This window comes from Esox lucius, chromosome 3 (assembly GCF_011004845.1).
Source record: "Esox lucius isolate fEsoLuc1 chromosome 3, fEsoLuc1.pri, whole genome shotgun sequence".
In the NCBI taxonomy this organism is placed as follows: domain Eukaryota; kingdom Metazoa; phylum Chordata; class Actinopteri; order Esociformes; family Esocidae; genus Esox; species Esox lucius.
Window position 1 is genome coordinate 13,903,900 of NC_047571.1, and position 20,075 is coordinate 13,923,974.

At 42.1% G+C, this 20,075-nt stretch overlaps 1 protein-coding gene across 3 annotated transcripts; it reads left to right on the plus strand.

Annotated features, from left to right (window-relative positions):
- Window positions 1-1,911: 1,911 nt before the first annotated feature.
- On the plus strand, window positions 1,912-14,404 carry LOC105019143 (regulator of G protein signaling like 1). Of its 3 annotated transcripts, none has more exons than XM_034291376.1 (15): window positions 1,912-2,626; window positions 2,754-2,816; window positions 2,936-3,149; window positions 3,264-3,371; window positions 3,455-3,754; window positions 6,378-6,495; window positions 6,866-6,944; window positions 7,114-7,243; window positions 11,108-11,267; window positions 11,420-11,558; window positions 11,768-11,892; window positions 12,033-12,160; window positions 12,297-12,407; window positions 12,506-12,560; window positions 12,678-14,404. In XM_034291376.1, exons 1-15 carry the CDS (start codon window positions 1,937-1,939, stop codon window positions 12,721-12,723), a joined length of 2,466 nt encoding a protein of 821 aa, XP_034147267.1. In that variant the 5' UTR covers window positions 1,912-1,936; the 3' UTR covers window positions 12,724-14,404. The 3 variants fall into 3 exon arrangements, with proteins under 3 accessions (XP_034147267.1, XP_019900738.2, XP_034147268.1); XM_020045179.2 differs by having other exon boundaries at window positions 12,297-12,374; XM_034291377.1 differs by lacking the exon at window positions 2,754-2,816.
- Window positions 14,405-20,075: the final 5,671 nt, after the last annotated feature.

Consider the following 20,075-nt stretch of genomic DNA (forward strand, 5'->3'; position numbering starts at 1 on the left):
GAGGGTTGAGTATTAGCCAGAGGATGTGGTTATGGTAGGCCAGCAGATGAAGTTATGGTAGGTTAGAGATTATGTTATGTTAGGCCAGACTGGGTTGAGTGTTAGCCTGGGGACAAGGTTACGTCAAGCTGGGCTGAGTGTTATCAAACCACATGAAGACACTCATATAGACCAAAATATAGTGACTACTCTGTTTTGACCAGTCAACAGTTGGGTCCAAGATGGAACAACAGTCTTAGATGCACTTTTGTAGCCCCAAGTTGACACCCAGAATATAGGTTTGAGCCTTGACTGTGCAGTTATCTGAGGAGGCACTGGGCACATTGGGATTGCCCATGGAATGGGGTGTCATCGTAACCAGGTATCGGGCAACTGCAAAGCTTGCTAACGGAGGTGGTCAGGGTGCCCAAAGTGACTCTGTGGTAATGGCGCATGGGGTAAAGGCAGAATTACTTGGCGTTGATGCTGGGGAGGCACAAATGCAAACCATGATCTTCTACCAAATCCTTTGTGAGTTGTAGTGATCACTCAGGGCCATAGATACAATTAGACATTATGAAAAAAGGGGAAGGGAGGGGCATGTAATGTCAGTCCACTGTAATCTTCTCACCTGTCCATCCTGATTCTCTTATGTCAGATGTGCTGAAGTGGACATTGGCTGACCAGTGGCTGCTGAACAGATGTCTGGGGAGTGTCAGAGGGATGAGGCGCTTTTGTTCTTTTGTTAAGGGAACTCGCGGTATGCGTTTATATTTTTCTTTACTTTAAATACCTGAAATTGTTTCACACATAGTTCTCCTGAAATGTAGTAGCTGTATTGTGTGACCTTTGTTTTATACATGTGTATGTTCTTGTTTTACTGTACATTCAACCAACCTTATGTTGACATTTTGTTGGTCCCCTTGAGGACGAATGCTATTTTAGGCTAGGTTAGGTTTAGGTAAATGTTAAAGTTAGGGAATATAGGACATGTTTGGGTTCCCGCAAGGACAGTAATACCTTAAGTGTGTATGTGGTTGTGTGTACCTGAAGGAGAGGAGCTGGTAATGTTCTTTGTGAGAGTGGACCGTCTCCTGCAGATTGACTGGCAGCAGGATAGGACCCAGATGAACCTCTACCAGGCACTACTTACTGTCATCAGAGCTATCCACCTCACAGAGGGCTCCACAGTTATGGCCACCTGTCGCATCCCTTATGGTAACATAGGACGGCTCTGAACTTAATTGTTTAGTTAACAATGTTTACATTGCACAGTGCAGGACCACATATGGCAACTACCCCCCCCCCCCCACCCAAACAATAATGTATGTATATGTATGTATACTATACTAAATATATACACCATATACTTAAATTGCTTCACTACATTTGTTCCAATTCAAGGCTGTGTTATAGTAATGCTTGGTCATGTCACCATGTGAACAACTAAGGCACAGTGTTAACCATCACGTCACCTCCTTTGACATCATGGTCCTTCTCAGAGGGTTTCTTCAAGATCTTCTCCGTCAGTGAGCCTGGTGGGATGAAGCACCAGGTTCTGGATCAGATGAAGTCCAAAGCCTTAAGTCGTCTTCAGTCCTACTGGCTGCCCCAGTACCTCAGTTACTGTAAGCTCTCCATCACCCAGGTCAAGGAGTGTGTCTCCATCGCCAGAGAGTATGAAGACAGGGCCTCTCGCCTCACCTTGTCAGAGAGGCCTGCTCCGATTGACCCACTGCGTTGGAGTTTGGGCTCGCCCCCGTCAAGTGCCGGACCAGCAGTGACCCGGGCCTACAGCTCCAAAGTCAGGAAGAAGCTGCTGTGGAAATTCCATCAGAGAACTGGGACAGGGCGAAAGGTTGGGGCAGCAGAGAAGCCTGACGAGCTGGGTATGCAGCAATGGTTGCCCATGGTCGGGGACGGAGACCAGGCCAGATGTACCAACATAGTGCATTACATGAGCAGGCGCGGCGGGCAAGAGCTTGTCGGTGGTGGGGACGACAAAAGGGGAGGCAGTGGCCAGAGGGAGGCTAGAAGCCTCAGGGGAGGATGTTGGAGCTCGGGGAGTGGTAGCCCTACTCCTCTCCTCAAGAAGGTGAGGAACAGCACTGGCCTCCCCTCTCTCCTGCCCATCCTCACCTCCAAGAGCAGCAGGAGCAGTGACCTCATCATTCCCCCTCACGCCTGCATGGAGACCCCCATCTGCCACCTCCCCTCCATCTCTGCCACCTCTGTCCCTCGCTCTCCACCTCCACCCAGCGGCCCACTCTGGAGCCCACCACACTACGATGAGCACCTCGACCTGGCTCTGTCCGCTGATGCTCTCGCCGGGGGCCCATATGAGAACTTCCTCAGGGTGAGCGGCCGAGGGGTCATGCTGCACCACTTGGGACTGTGGCAGGAGCTGGACGGCTTCCTCCACCTCCTGCTTAACTTGGGGGAGGGCCCCTCTAAGGCTCTGAGGCAGGTGTTGGCTGGGAAGATCATGGCAGTGTACCTCACTGATGCCTGGCAGTGTGTCAGTCGCCCCGAGGGCGAGAGGCACACCACCCACTTGACCAAGTCTACGATCAGTCAACTCCAAACCCTCCTCCCCTCTGGCAATGTGATGCCCTGGATCTACACTGCCAAGCAGGAATTATGCCAGGTGGGTGTTGACATTCTTTGACTTCACTGTGTGCATGACAGCAATGGACCATCAGTTTATAGATCTTCCTGATTTCCAAGAAATGTATTCAGTATCAATACGAGGTTACCTCTTTCCGTTGGACCAGATACTGGGTCCAACCTACAACACATTCCTGGATGAAGAAGACAAACAATTTCTCTTGTATTTGGTAACCATCTTGTTTATTATTTCTAATCTGATTATTAGAACCATGGGAATTGGGAAAAATTGGGAAGGAGCTATTCAAGCTCTTCTTGATTTACTACTCTTCTGACCATTTCCCCTCAGTTCGCTCGGAGTGAGGTAAAGGGGAATGTTAGCCTTGGAACAACAGCGACCTCTAGTGCTCCCAGTGCTCCAGAGCAGCAGGTGAGGAGGATGAGGGAGGCTCTGGCTCTCTGTCAGGCCTCTATTGAGCCTCTCAGTGAGGAGACCTGGGCCTTGGTGCCCCTAGAGGAAGTCAGAAGAGGAGGCTCAGTCCACCTGCACTACAGGAAGACCAGTAAGAGCTCAATGAATTACATTTGTATGTACTAGGAGCACTCTACTGACAGGAGTTGTTCTCCACACACCATTTGGTGTAAATCTGAGCAGTGTTTTTCCCCTCACTTTTCAGATATATATGACCTTCCATTTGAAACCCTGTCAGAGAGGTACCCCAAGTTGGCCGTGGAGGCAGTCAGTAAAACTCACAGGCTCTACAGTGGCTGGAAGCAAGTACAGGGTATGATCCAAAACATACAATGACATCCATGACATACAAATAACCAGCTTGAATGACTGATAACAATGAAATGTGTTAATCAGAGGAAACCACAGCGAAGACAGTGGTGACATCCAGTTCCCCGGGTAAGAAGCCGCTCAGCCTGACGAAGGATAAGGAACGCAGCTCAGCCAATAGACAAACCACAAGACCAAGGTCTTTAAGGGAGGTGATGAAAAGTCCCACCAACCTGGAGTACTTCAGGCGTTACCTGAAGGCCAACGATGCCTATGGTGCACTGCTGTTCTACCGAAATGTGGAAAAGCTGCGGAACAGCGGCAGCCTCTTCCAGACAACCAAGATCAACCGCATTGTGAACCAATTCCTTAGACGACCAGACGCAAGTAACCATACCCCATAATTCAACACGCCAAAGTATTCCTTCTGCTCTCTCTAGTTAACTAACACTCAGTCAATTTAATCAGTTTCTCTACTACTTAGAAACTGGCTATGGACAAATAGAGCCAGTTGGGAAAAACATACCTCAGTCTAGGGAGAATCCATGTCACTGCACCAAGAATTTGACCAAATGTGGTACTGAGAATGTGCTAGATTTTTCTGGGATCTTCATGCAAGGTACCAAGGGCCACCCCAGCCATTTTGTAATCCACACCATGTTAAATACCAAGGGCCACCTCAGCCATTTTGTAATCCACACCATGTTAAATACCAAGGGGCCTGATCACCTGTATATTTTTGTTGTGCCTTCTAAAAGGCCTATAGTGGATTCTGCAACCTAGCATGAGGCCAAAAACACAACCAGTATTACAATCTTGCCACACAGTTTTGGAAACATGTTTGAAACAAATTTGAAAGCAAAAACATACTATTACACACCTTTTATAGGGTTATTGTATGCATGGCTATATATCCATGTTACTGCACTTGTTTATGATAGACAGACAGGAGACACAGAACCACCTATGGAAATTAGTAATCTTGTTCTCCAAGTTGTTCTCGGACTTGCTAATTCTGTGAACATGGCAAGTCAAGCATTTAGGTCTCCTAGTTCCAACTAGCACTTGAACTAAGCTTACTAGTTCCAAATAACATTTGAACTAAGCTAACTGGGGAGGGAGTGAAGTTCTTCAGCTGGAAACACAAAGCTTTTTGATCCCTATTAGCCTACCTGCTTACCTTCCATCCATCCCTGCTTTTGGAGGTGAGGATGAGCAGGAGAGGGGGGTGGCCAGTGCTGTTTCTCAGGGTAGCAGAGCTCACCATACTGAGGAGAGTAGTAGGACTACCTCACTGCATTGAGGATTACAGTGTTTTGTGTCTAGCTGCCCTCACACTGATGTTTTATTGACCTAAGAACACAGTGTTACACCCTCAAGGTCCACCAGAGCACACTATTTGTTCCTGAGGACTTTCAACATGTAATATCGGGCTGACACTGAACATGTATTTTTTTTTTAATCGTTACTGAATATCTATTAAAACACTGGTGATAATGTGTTAGCATTAATGCATTTCTCCAAGTTTTTATTGATTGCATGGGGGTTAGGGGAACACATTTGAAGTTGTCTATATACACATATTACATAGCCCAGGAATAGAGCTCATCCCCTTACCCTGATGAACAATTATGTCGTTCTATTTAGCTAGTCTGCAGTACTCTGGGCTATAGCCCTTCACATCCAAGGGTGAAAGCAGAGAGGATGGAGCACCCTTCACATATCGAACAGTAATCTGTTTTGCAAGGTTATGAGGTCAACAGGTCAGCATTGTACAGGACAGCATTGCAGCATCGACCAAAAAGATGCAACATAACTTTTCTTTAAAATACAGAATATGCATTTCTTCTGGTCTATTATAAACATGTTTATTTACATCATAAATTGAGCCAAGAAGTTTCATACCACCTAAACGGGCTGACATTCTATTTTTTATCTTCTTTCAAACAGGTCTTACACGAATAGAACTTTTATTTTTAAAAAATCATAGTAAGAAATAGCGGGACAAAAAGAAAAATGTTTAATCTTCTCTGGTCCTTTATAAGAGCATTTCAGCAACGCACCACTACCTAATGTATCAATTACAAATGCTAGCAATGATACATTTGAGCCATAAAAACATAAGGTTTTCTCAATCTAGAACAAGCTAATTAGAATTTTGTGGTATAATCTACATCCTCTGTGTTGGTCTGTCCCTAAAATACCATGGACCAAGTTCCAGAATTCATAGCAAATGTAGATTATGCCGCCTCAATAAATTGGTGATCGGAGACAACAATCATTTTCAGAAGACAGACAGAAAAGCAGTCAATTCCCACTGTTTGTGTAGCATGAAGCAAGGCACAAATCAATAGAATGACCTTACTCTGTCTTGTTAAACTGCTCTAGTCCAAATATATTCACCAACAAAAAAAAAAATCACATAATATCTAAGTACCACTCTCTTTTAAGTCCGTTGTACAGTAGCCTACACCGGTTCAAACATGTAGGGTTCAATATCACAATGTAAGATCCCTTTCAAAGATGAATCCTTTGAATCACAACAACAAGCCATTGTGCTGATTATGGTAAAGTTAGCTAGCTAGCAATAGCCAGTCTATTGCAGATTAAAAAAAGAAACCTGCTGAGTGGAGAGCAAGGGGAGGGACTATGGCAGAGCAGGAAGTTTTGGCTTAAGAGTTGTAGACTTTTAGAACTTGTACATTTAGAAATATATCCACTGATAGGAACATTTCATTGCTCTATCAATCAAGGACAACCACGGCATTCAAACATTATGTGTAGCGGTATTGGTGCAACATGCAGTCTTAACAAAACAAAACATGACTACATTCATTTTTCCGATCTTAGTATGTGCTTTTTGGCGCACAATATATAAACCTCACTCCTCACTGCCCTAGAAGTCTCTCAAACATGATACACGCTACCTAAGGTCCCCCCAGGGTGAAGTGCCCCTTTAACAAACTCCTTAACCAAGGTGCCATGTCTTTCTTTCTGCTTGTGATTGTAGAGGATTATCTTCAGTGCCAAGCCAGTCTCCTCTCTCAGATCCCCAAGATGAGATCTGTTTCTCCCGACATCATTTTTGCTGCTCAGGATCTGGTTATCAAATCTCTAGAGGCAACCTGGTATTGAACCTTGATCAGTAATCCCCACCTAATTTAATTATTACAGCTGCTTATTATATTAAACACCCTGTCTACTTAATAGTGCTCACCAGATGATTCTTCGAATTGCAGCACTTTGGCACTTTTTGCAGCATGCCAGACACCTGCCTTTTAAAGTGTGTAGTTGGTTCATAAAACATGGATAAAGTTTATGGACACTGATGTTTTTTAGTGTGAAATTTGTGGCATGTAATTAATTATATATGGAACAGTAGGGAGTCAAACAGGTCTTATACAGGATGTTTTATAACAAGACAACTTTTCCAAATATGGACAAATCTAGGAATTATGGCTATAAAATCTGAATATAAATGACTTTCTACTTTGGCAGGTTCAGGAAGTATCAAGACTCTTTGGCTCCTTGTACCAATGTAGTTGACACAAGAACCATCATCCTCACAGGCAAACTAGTGAGTTGTCACCAGCACAGCTGCTGCAATAATTTTACTGGTTGGACTTCTGTTTTGAATCTACATTTACAATCGCTTTTACTCTCAACAGCTAAGATGACACATTTACATCTCTCAGATGTTAACTACTACATTATCACAGAATTATTTCCTCAATTTCTTTGTATAGAAAAATGTGTGGGGCATCTTCTCCAAATTTATCAAAAGCATCTGTAAATTCCGAAGTGCCATGAAGGACGTTCTGACCAGGAGCAAGTTTGAGGCCTACCTGAGAAACAATTGGCATGACTACTCACTAAGTAAGTTCAACTTTTTAGTGTTTTCCAATACAAATTTGTTCAGAATGGTCAGGATATTCTTTTTAACCTCTTGAATGTAAATTTAGAAATTGAGAATTCCACCTATACTGCCCTTGCCCGTTATAACTGCAATTTATGTGCACATGTGTTGTCAGGACATGCACAGTGAAAGTATTCAGTATAAAATACACATTGGAGATTGAGGAATTCATCAGAATGTAGATTGCAGAAAGAATGTTTTCAGACACAAGCTAGAACAAACAACATAAACTCTAATATTGGACAGGCTAAAACTCTAATATTGATATAGCCAGCTCTACACACATCCTATGGTTACCCCAATTTTTTGGGGGGATTGATAGACATAAGTACTTGATCTGACCAGCTACTTTAGTAAGTGGTTTCCATTTCCAAGTGTCCCTTTACTTCAAATCTGTAAATTACAACATTCCGCTGTTTGATGTACATCTGTAATGTTTTAAATGCTATTTGTTTATTATAGAAACCCATTTTTTACATTAAAAACACAACATTCTCATCCCAGTGACTTTCCATGCGACCTTCGACATTGCGCAATGTGGATCGATAAAGATCCGCCAGGGAAATCAGCCTACCACGGAAGGGACAATCTAATTGGCTACAAGACTTGTCAATCCAACCTAAAGCTAGGCTAATTTAGCATTAGCTTCAAGGATAACGGAACGTTTCACAAAAGGCGTAATAACGAATACATCTAGACAATCGATATGTTTTATCAGTCATACATGATCGGATAACATTGCCAATAGGCTGGTTAAGGTTCTAAGAACAATTCATTTGTTACCGAACTGGAAGCTTTATCTCAAGCACAGCTTTATCTCAAGCTTACCTTGTAGAAAAAAGTGTTCAACTTTCCAATAAAGATGGCGCCTCAGATGGCTGGATCGATAAATGTAAGTCCCAGGCATCCAAAATATATGTCCTTATGACCGATTGAGTGTCTGGCTTCATTGCGAATTAAACTTTAGACTCTTTTTGTCGGACAGCTCCTCTGTTTGTCGGACAGTTCCTCTGTTTACAAGTGGCAGCATGAACCCGGACGCACGCTGGGGAGGGGAGGGGTCATTAAAGTCTGTTTGCCCATAAAATTTAGTAAGAGCAATAGCAGAGATGTTCTACTCTCCTGGAGAGGGAAGATAAGCAACTACCGCAGGAATATTTGAAAGGTTCTAGTACCCCAGATCAGTTTTTTAAATGACACAATAACAAATGTTACAAATTAACAGTTTTTGGATACGCTCTTTAGGTTCAGTAGACTTCCTGGAAAACGGATGGTTGGGTTTTATTGTAGAATGCCCACAAGCCTACCAAACTAAAGGCACACTGAATAGTGTTGCAGTAAACATTGATTAAATGCATTTGGAAGGCTATCACTGCAATGATTATTCAGGGAGAACAACAGTATAGGTCATTTTATATCATTTTTGGGGAAATCTATATGTTAACATAATAGATAAGGAGGGACTTTTGGTTTCTCCTCCTCCTAATATTGGCTCATGGCGGATGCATTAGTGTGCCAGTGGCCAAGCACCAACTCAGCTCATTCCTTCCTGTGAGGCTGTTTAAAATGCTCTGAGAGGTGCTTTTTGTGGCTTCCTGATGGCCAAGAACCCATGGTTTACGGATATAATGCATTTGTTGGATGTACCTTCCTTGGCCACCACCAGAGCACAGAGACTTACAAAGGGGTGGCAGGTATCCTAGAGTTTGGAGCATCTGAGAAGTAATTAAAATATTACTAGATAAAATCCCAGAGCAAGGTAAATACATTTCCAAAAAAGTTAGGGTAATATGTAAAATAGAACAAAAAACTGAATGCAATGATGGGCAAATCATTGAAACCTTATATTCTATATTTTTCTATACTAGAAAATAGTACCAAGACAATCAAATGCTGAAACTTAGAAATGGTATTACTTCTTGGAATATATATGCTCACTTTTAATATAATGCCAGCATTACGTTTCAAAAAAGCTGGGACAGAGGCGCCAAAAGACTGGAAACGTTTTGAAATGCTATAAATCTAAACCTAGTGGATTATCCCACAACTAATTAAGTCAATTGGCAACAGGTCAGTAACATGATTGGGTATTAAAAGATCATTCCAGAGAGGATGGGTCTGTCAGAAGTGAGTGTGGGGAGGGGTTGACCACTCTGTGAAAGATTGCACAGGCAAGAAGTGCCACAATTCAAGAATAACCTATCACAACGTCAAATTCCAAAACGTTAGGGGATCTCATCATCTACAGCACACAATATAATTAAAAGATTATGCAAGGGACAAGGCTGAAAACCAATATTGGATAGCCGTGAGCTTTGGGCCCTCAGGTGGCACTGCATCAGAAACAGACATGATTCTGTAGTGGACATCACTGCATGGGCTCAGCAACACTTCCAAAAACTATTGTCTGTGAACACAGTATGTTGCTGCATCCACAAATGCAAGTTAAAACTCAACCATGCAAAGAATAAACCATACATAAAAAACATCCAGAAATGCCAGCACCTTCTCTGAGCCCAAGCTCCCTTTAGATGGACCGAGGCCAAGTGGAAAACTGTTTGACAAATCCTAATTTGAGAATCTATTCAGGAATCATGGACACCGCATCCACCGGACTAAAGAGGAGAGGGAACATCCAGTTTGTTATCAGCGCACAGTTAAAAAACCAGCCCCTGTGATGGTATGGGTGGCATGGGTGACACATCTGTGAAGGCACCGTTAATGCTGAACTATATATAGAGGTTTTGGAGCAACATCTGTTGCCACCCAGACAATGTATTTTTCAGGGAAAGCCTTGCTTATTTCGGCAAGACAATGTCAAACCACATTCTGCACATATTACAACAGCATGGATCCGTAGTCTGAGTCCGGGTACTAAAATGGCCTTCCTGCAGTCCAGACCTGTTACCCATTGAAAACATTTGGCACATTATGATAAAATACGACAAAGGAGACCCCAAACTGCTGATCAGCTGGAATCCCATATCAAGCAAGAATGGGAAAACCTTTCACTTTCAAATCTACAGCAATTAGTCTCCCCAGTTCCCAAAAGGTTACAGAGTGTTGTTAAAAGAGGTGATGCAAGACAGTGGTGAACATGCCCCTGTCCCAACTTCTTTGAAACATGTTGCTGGCACAATACATTTTCTTACTTTCAATATTTGATATGTTGTTTTGTACTATTTTCAGTTAAATACAGGGATAAATTATTTGCACATCATTGCATTTGTTTTGTATTTGCAATTTATGCAGCGTCCCAATTTCTTTGGAAACGGGGTTGTATAATAATTCTGTCCCTAAGCGAGGCAATTGACCCTAATTGTTCTCTGGTTGCTGTTAAAATTAAAATGATGTTCTCTGTCATACTTACCTGGTAAGAGTACAACTCTGGTCGTCAGTAATATGCCTTCAATTGTATTGTTACTATCCATCAAAGATGGTGGTTTAAGAAACACAATTAATTTAGGCCATTTACCACTGGATGAAAAGGTCAGTTCTAGCCTATTTAACCAGGTGGCACTCCCTTAAATTCCAGCTGGGTTCTGTTTTATTTAGTTTATAGACTTCCACATGTCTCAGTTTTCCCTTCCATTTGAATGCTTGTCCCCATTGCTTTGTTATACCGAGGGAACTGTCTGAAAGGGAACATAAAGTTTTGGATGAGAATCTGATTAATCTTATTCAGCTGTTTGACAGAACTAAATTCTCACATGATTCCTTGAGATGAGCTTGCAAGAGTCCACTATCCGTAGCTGTGTTTTACCAAGTGAACTGAGTTGAGGGACCACTACTTACTGTATAATCACTGACTTTATGTTCCTCAGAACCCACAGTAAAGTTAATGGGGAGTCGGGAAATTGAATCGGTTGCCAAGTGCTCAGGGGACGAAGACTTGCAGCACCTGAAGAGACGAGTCATCAACCACAAACTGATAACAGTGGAGTTCCTTGTCAATGATCTGTCGTTCTACCTTGAGACAGAGAGGTGACTGGTGCTATATTTAATACTTTCTTCAGTTTAATATGTTTAGCATATTCTATTTTTGTGATTTGGTCGCTGATTGGAACTTGAAATGTATAATTCAACAAGTCCTTGACATAGAAACAACGTGTGTGTCTGCTGTGGCACATGGTCAGTTTCAGGAACATGGCTGACTCTGGTACTATGATGGCCTCCGCGGGCATGTATGGCCAGCATGACAGTGCCCTTCTGCACCACAAAGCGGAGATGATCATCAAGCTCTTCCTGAATTCAGAGATCTCTCCTAAACTAAGGGTAGGCTTTCTAACTAACTTAATCATCTGAAGTGAGTTGAGGCAAGTGAACCATATTTGTTTGCTGGAGCGCATGAGCCAAAAACTAAATGGCACATACTGTATCCTATTTATGCAACATTTTATTTTTTATTTTTTTTCTCTTTAAAGTAGAATACACAGTGCAATCTATTGAGTGTGAGAAAAGTAAGATATTGTCCCCTATTACAGATCAACATAGAAGAGAGTGCCAGGGATTCCATCCAGCAGACCTTTTCCTTGGGCCAGGTGGACAGAGGGCTGTTCCATAAAGCCATCATGGCCATCTTCCCAAACCTCATCTTCTGCTGGAAAAAGTATGTGCTGTGGCAACACCTTATGGGCACCTCACACCTTCTAAAACTCTCCCCACTTTTTGCCCATAGAAATAATAAACTATTTAAGTTTGCTCCTGACCATTTAACAGAATATCAGATAATAACATTATGCCTTGCAGGTTCTGCAGTCAAAAGATAAAAAAGGTCCTAGTTTCTAAGAAAGAAGCCTCTACAGCTCTTCCTGATTTCCTCATCCCCATCAACTCTGACTGGTACCAGAATGTTCAAATGACCACGTCCAAGGAAGGTTTGTCCTGAAACATATATCAACCAATTTCATCGTGCAAAACAATTAATTCTAATATTGGCAGGCTTATCAAAGTATTCAGTTTGGTGAGTCTTTTTCCAAATACACTGACATGTTCCTCTTTATCTGTCCACAGACGATTACACCACCCTTCGGTTTACTTTACGTTATGGTCTCACCCTGATAATCCCTCAAACCAGACGAGATGTAAACTGTGAGACACTGACCTTTCCAATCCCAGCCCTAAGTACTTGCCAATAGTAATCTATTACACTGTGGTCAACACATTGTAACCATTTTCATATAGAACTGTACACTGACTTACTGGGATGTCGGTTTTCTCAGCGTATGCCAGTGTTCTCCGCCCTGCCCAGGGCCCCATGGGTAGGCAGAGACCGGAGTAAGTTCCCAACCATCCGTAATATAGAAGATTGGTGACCAGCGCACATGTCTTTCAGGGATTTCTATTGTCTGCAGCCACCTCGGCTTAATGTGCAACTGCTGTCATTTCTTTTAGGGTTCCGCCACTGGAGTTGTCCAGCCAAAGGCAGAAAGGCTTTTAGTACCATTCTCAGGTATCCCTACAATACACCTCATTTAGCTTGGTGGTGTATGTTACAGTATTGAAAGGACAGTTAATAATTGGATGAATCCATTTTGTTTCCTGTCATTGTAGTCCTCAAATGTCTCTGCCATGGTCTGACCTCATCCACTTGGGCCCGGGATAGTTGTTCTCAACAGTTAAGGAGAATAGTTAGGCTGTAATTTGATAACACAAATAAAGATGGTTATGCTCCAAGTGTAATTTAATGTATTTGGTTTAAAACAAGTCTGTTTTATCACCAGTAGGGGGAGCCACTGTCCAATACAGAACATTGCCATCAGGTCTATAATGGAATTAATGATTTTCCATTATATATGTAGATACTTAGCATGTTATGAAGAAGTAGCAATATTGGGTTGGCAGTAATGTTCCCTATTGCATTAGTAAGAACTTAGATCAACGTTTATTAAAACATTTATGTGGGAATATGGCATTCAGGACAATAACCTAGGCAACCTAGGCAAAGCCCCAGAAGGACTAACGGATCAGTAGGGACAAAGCACCAAGACGTTCATATTCCCTTCCCCCAACCCCCCCTCCCCCAAACAGCCAATCATCTCCCTCTCCACCTCAACACCTGTTGTCTTGTCTCTCATATATCACTGTCTGGCAGTCTTCAGGTTCTGTCTAACCCCAGGATAAGAGTCCACTTTAAAAATTAACAAGGCCTACAATGTGCCTGTCTCATGGCTTTAAATGTCCCATGCATTACATCACTGCCAATGACCCAAAGTCCTCCCCTGTGACCACTGGAGCTGTAAATCAGCTAGGGCTTTTGGGATGTTGCTGGCCTAAACCCCTTAACACTTTATTTGCATCATCAATAACCAAAGGCTTCATACAATGTCTCATTAAAAAGGCATAATTGAATACTGTAACGTGTGCTTAAAAAGGCCAGTTCTGTCAGTCCTTTTTGGATTCTATGCTTTTTAATATGAGTGACACAGTTCACATTCTAGATTGTTTTCCGTTAGTGTGTTTTTTTCTTTTTACTGTGCAGCTTCACTAAGGATAAAACATTATTTGTATGGTACATTCTTGGAACTGAGTTCAAGACATGAGTTTTGAAAGGAGACACTGAGATTTATTTCCCATGATGCCTTGCCCTTCTGGAAGGATGAGGTACCCTGCCTCTTCTATGTCAATAACGGAGCCGCTGACAGAGAAAAAGACTCAGTGCTAGCCATCATGGGTTTTATTTAATCCAGCTTTGCGCTTCTTTGGGATAATAACTTTTTTGCTTCATTCCTGGGCTTGTCTGTCAGCTTGACATAGCAATATCTCCCAACTCCACTGTTTCAAAGTCGGTTTCATTTATTTCAAAACACCATTTCACACCCTGCTGGCTTTAACTAGGTATTATACAGCGTTTGGGGAGAGGGCTGTAGATTGAATCGTGACAGAGACAACGTCTTTTACTGTGAAAAATAAGTGAATATTGTAAATAGCAGACTACATCCAATGTTTTTTGCTTTCCTTTCTCACCATAATGTCTTTGTGTTTGCTGTTCTAGTCTCTTATATCTGTGCTGCCTGTCAAAGCCTGATAAAATACTGCTTGTTCAGAAAGCATTGCCATTTTGTCTCCTGTAGTTGTATTTTTGCATTCACTGTACATTTTTGTGTGTTTTTAGTTTTTGAATCAGGTGCTTCTAATATTTAAGCTAAAATCAGAAGTGAAGATGTCCTGTTTTTCCATTAGATTACTGTTTTGTTATTCATGATAGGTAAATCTGCTTTCAATCCTCTTCAGTGTATCCATTTTATTTTTGTGTATTCTGATATTAATCTGTCCTTGAAAAAAACCCAGCCACTAGCAAGAGCCAAATGATATGCTAACATATTCTGCATCTTCCACTGCCTCTGTGTGTAATGAGACCATGCTCCCCTAAGCATTACTATGATTAGAGAGTTTTGGAAAGGGACTGCTGGAGTTTGGGCCGTTGCTTTGGCTAGGGGCACAGATGTTGTCCTCTTTGAGACACAACAATAACATTGTTGAAGGGCTGACATACTGAAATATTAGTTCTCAATTCATTTTTAACTCAGGTTTTTTGAGATGTACTTTTTGTGCTGAATTCACAAATCACATCACCAAACCCACCCTCTCACATCCACTCCAACCATGACAGGAATATTCTCCACCTTGGGCTCTGGCCCTGGTTCCAACATTAATAATATCTCTGGCCTCAGCGCAGGTACAATCGGTAGCCTACAGGAACTCTGGTATACATTGAACAATCGCCGGGAAAACTCATGCTGACATTAACAGACAGGCCTGGGTTTTATTGTCTGTGAAGTATCGATTCATACTTCGCATCCTGTCTGTTTACGTTCTGATCATCTCCTGGTGTTACCTTCCACCCCCACCCCAGTGCCCTCAGGGTCCCGTCATGGAGGGGTGCCAGGCCAGCTGGTGGTCCTGCCTGTGGGTGGGTTCAATCCCTCCTCCTGCTGCTGCTGACATATCTGCTGTGTTTATTAAGAGGATGACAAGTCTATCAGGCCCCATAAGCAGGCCCTCATGCGCAGGAGTTCCTTTGTTACTTTGCGGGGAGGGTGTCATCAATCTTGCTGCCAACGCTACTCTCCTGAGCTGTTGATGGCAAACCCAGATTCTCTTCCTTTCTGCCTGGCCTCTCCCGCCTCTCCTCTCCTCGCCTAGCAGGCTGGAGTCAGGCGTGGAGAGCAGGATCAGAGAGATAGGAATGTCTTTCCAGACTGAGGGAGGCTCAATCTGATGGGGGCAGTGACTGAGTGTCATCCACTATGGGTGGATAGGCTAGCTGCAGAAGTATGTGGGAACATTTAATGAAAAGATGTTGACAGGTGCTGCTTTGGTTTTTAAAGAGGCACACATCCAGATGTATAACTGGAGTCATATGTCTTTTTCAACAGTGCTTTCTCTCAAACACACACACATAGGTCATCCAACACAGTGAGTTTCTTTTGGAAATGCAAGCTTTTAAATATCTTTGAGTTTTGGATCGTGTTTAGCCTATGCAAAAATAAATCTGATCTCGGACATTCAAATCATATAAAAGTGTTTAATGTGCGCTGTATAATACTGTCTGTTTACAGTTAATATTTATGTAGTTGACCATGATTAAAAAGCACACTTGATTTGAATACAACAATTCCTAATTCCTTATTGGGCCCTACATATACCCACATGATATCACAATATCAAAGAGGTAATGTTAACGCAAATGTACATTTCCACAAACATGTAGTTAGAAAAAAAAAAATCATGTAAAAAATCTAATATTTCTCAGAATGATACAAATGTTGGTATGCATGTTATTTAATAGGAGGGATGTTGGAAAGTATTGTCTGGCATCATCATCTCAAAATATTGGTTGTCAGCTGTCTGACTTCCACCTGACTTCCGCCTGACTTCCACCTGACTCCTGTCTGACTTCCTGGTGTGATAAAGAAACATCAGAGGACATGTCTCGATTGTTGACTCTCCCAAGCCTGATGGGAGATGCTGCAGTGAGGCAAGGCCATAAACACCAATAGGACGCTACCAAATTGGGGAGAAGGGAGAAAAATTATTCTTAATACCAGATGATCACACTGGGTATTTTAGGTGCCAAACGAGTCTCAGGGAAATACATTAGAACAAATATATTTAATGATCAACTGAAAAGTTTGAAGTCTGATTGCTGATTGCCTGGAAACCATGATATATGTAAGCAAAAAGGCAAGAGGGGGTGTGATATATGGCCAATTTACCACGTCTCACATATATTCTTATGTAAGATGCATTGCATAATGCTTGGAAACACCTGTGGTATACAACCAATCAGCATTCAGGATGTGGTATACAAGACATTGTATACTACAGGTATAAGGTGGAAAATAGTCCACATTATCATACTTTAAAGGCAGGAGCAGACAGACATAAAGGCATTAACTAATCAAATACAATAATCTTCAGAAATCCCTTGTTTTCTGAAGAAATAACATAACTGGCCCATTACAATCGCAGTTAATCAAGGACAATTGTTTACATTCAAGTGGGTTGATATCTTTGTAGTTGTGTCAGCGGGCCGCTCAAGGCACTTAAGCAAATCTTTATTGATCTTGAAAATAAATGTATTGAATTTTCTATGCAGTGTAAAAGAGCATTTTAATTAATATTACATACATAAAATATTATTGCATCATTTTAACTTACAATATCAAAGGGTCTGAAAATGCTCACATTTTGAGGAACAAACAGCACTGATATCAATACACAGACCCATGCTTGCAGATCTTGTTCAGTCCATGGGACACATGCGTATATATGGGACACATGCGTATATAATATGGTACCAAATATCTTGACAAACCTGGTGTTCCGGTATTTACAGTAAATGTGTTCTGTGACGTGACATCATCCCATACCCACCATGTGGACTTCTGCGTTCTCCCTAACGCAGCCTCATGTACTGTTACGGTTCTGTCCCCTCCAGTCCTTTGCTGGACTCCCGGTACTGAGCCATGTTGTGTAATTCAGATGGAAGATGATGTATGGACTCCTTAGTCTAGGATTGGCTCAGGTTACTGACTCCATAAATGCCTTTGAAGAGTCTGTTACTTTAATATTTCTTTTAGTGAGGGGATATTGGGCCATTGCCCAATCAATAGCCTTCTCATGGCAACAGCACTGCCAAGATCCCTTTTGATGACTTTTTATCGTAAAATATGTTCATGTTTGGCTGACATGTTAAGGAGATAAGATAAAAGATAAAAAGGAGAGAGAGAGTGCAAGAGAGAGAGAGAGAGAGAGAGAGAGAGGGAGATGCAGGAAATTGTGGCTGTCTGTTTGTTGTTCAAAAAGTTTTCCCAGAGTGCTGATTGCGATAACCATGCGTCTCTTTGGTGAGAAGCCAGACAATACGATTAGAAGAATCACAGATAGTTTCTGCAACGGAGGAGAGAGAACAGCCGTCTACAGAAGTAGTATTACTATTCTAAATAATGACTATTTTGTTTCTAAGGAACATCCACGCAGACTGGATTTTCATTTCCCCACAGCCAAGCTGTTTCATTCATCCGTCAACAATAGGCAGTAACAAGGGAGGTGTGAGGCTGTGCAGAGCAGCTTTGTGTGCAAACTATACATATAATGCCAACTATATCAAGACAATCTCTAACATTAACATTCCTAATTGTTTGCTAACGGTCTCCCAGACACTGCGTAATTGGCTAGGACATACTGTTGGTTCAGGTGTTCCATGTAATTGAATTTGGTAATGACAAACCAGTAAATGAAAAAGTTAAAAGATTATTGAAAGGAATAATGGCGTATCTGATGTTCTCATAGAGACCGATCATCAAACCTCTGTAGATTGGTCGATTCTTTTTTTCCCCATCAAAGTATAGCATTAAATGCAATTATGGTAGCCTAATTATCTGGCTAATGTATTCTATATAATCATGTGGGATATAATCTTTTTTTTGATCAAACGTCTGCAGTTGAGTCTGTCTACTTGTATGGGTCCTCTAACTAATGGCAATTTGGATTCCCAGTGTTTTCATTTGCACTATCCCTGTCCTTTGTTGATGTTAGGAGAGCATAGCTTATGAACCGTTTTCTTGTAATTTTATTAAAAGCTCATCACATTTCAAATTATTGGTCTACCTGGTTCCCTTTCATCGTCGCGTTCCCTCGATTTCATTCGCTGGTATTGTCAGGGTAACTGGCGTTGTACTTCAAAGTTTACCCATTTGTCTTCAGATTTATGGCTTTTCTGTGAATAGTAATATGGGTTCCATGTGTGTGTTTGTGCGCTCCGTGTGTGAGCGTGTGCCTCTGTGATTGTGTTTGTCTCTCTTCGTGTGCACACGTGTAAGTAATACGTGTCCTGCCTCCAGCTGGATGGAAGTGTTGACAGAGCCAGATGATGTATCTGATAGTAGTTGGGGGGAAAAGCCTTGACTGAGTTGGATTCAGCTGCCCAGTTCTGACCCACTGCCTCAGCCCAATCAGTCACCTTGTCCTCCCTCTGACTCCTCACCCCCCCATCCTTCTTTTTGGCCCCAGAGGACCATGGGAAAACAACCCGAGAGCAGCTCGCCTACAAATGGTCTCCGGCCTTCCAAGAATACCAAAATGCTTTAGTCACTGCATTCTCCCCGTCTCCTCTACTAGGAATTAGATTGGACGCTGAGATATGACTTTTGATACGGAAACACCCTTGATCAGTGAGGAATCGATTGGGCAAATGGGTAAACAATGAAACAGCACACGCTTTCAGGTAATGCTCATGTAAATACTTTGCTCAAGAGTTAGGACCTGTTATGCCCCATGTCCCTAAGTCTGCTTTCTGATTCGCTGGCTGTGTATCTGGGGGATATTCTGTAAATGTTGCTTTTCTTCTGGGGACATTTATTAGACCGGGAGCAGCGCCCGACCACTTCCGAGGACAGAGCTGTTCCAACAACGTGACAGTGAGACAGAGCTCTATTTGCCATAACTTGACATCTTCATCCCATTACTTTCTTTATCTCTGCACCTTTGTGAATGCTGGCATCTGCGCTGTTTCCATGTGGATACACAGCAATGGACTGGGAATTCGTAGCATTCAGACAAGGCCACAGCAGCTTGGGCAGGTGGAGAGGAGTGCTGTGCCGACAGGAGAGAGAGAGGAACAGAAGGAATGAGAGTGATCGAAAGAGAGAGGTCTCTCCAAGACCAAACAAAACCAAGACCTCCTTTGTGTTTTGGGTATTTCATCATTAACAAATGTGGTAAAAGAGAAGGCAAGTGAATGAAAGAACCACCCTAATCTACAGTGAAAGGAAATTCAGAGCGAGCAGAATTAGCTGCTGATACCACTTTATTAGCATTATATTCAGTGTATAACAAAAACACAGAAAGGCAGGTTGGAGTGAAAGTGAAAAATGAAAAGGTCAGTCAGCTATCAATCTATCAAACATGCACCCTCAATAAATTCCAACGTATTTCTGCACTCTCAGCTAGCTTACTCAATTTAATTAATTCCCCACAGTTTGGATTACATTTGAATATGATTTATACAAGCAAGTATGACAAACAGGCCAAAAAAAAAACTGCCTTGATAAATTGTAATTCCAAATCAAGTTTGACCATTCATTTTTTTTCCTTGCGCATATTGTGATTGGCATTGCTGAAGATTTACTACATGAAGTGTTCCATCCTGGTATTTAGAGGCTTGGATCATTTATGAAATGTAATATTCTAAACCAATGTACCTCTCCTTAATTCATTAGTCCATGTGACACCCCGTGTGACATGTCCATGTGACATTGATCAGCATCATGCACCATTCACTACGTT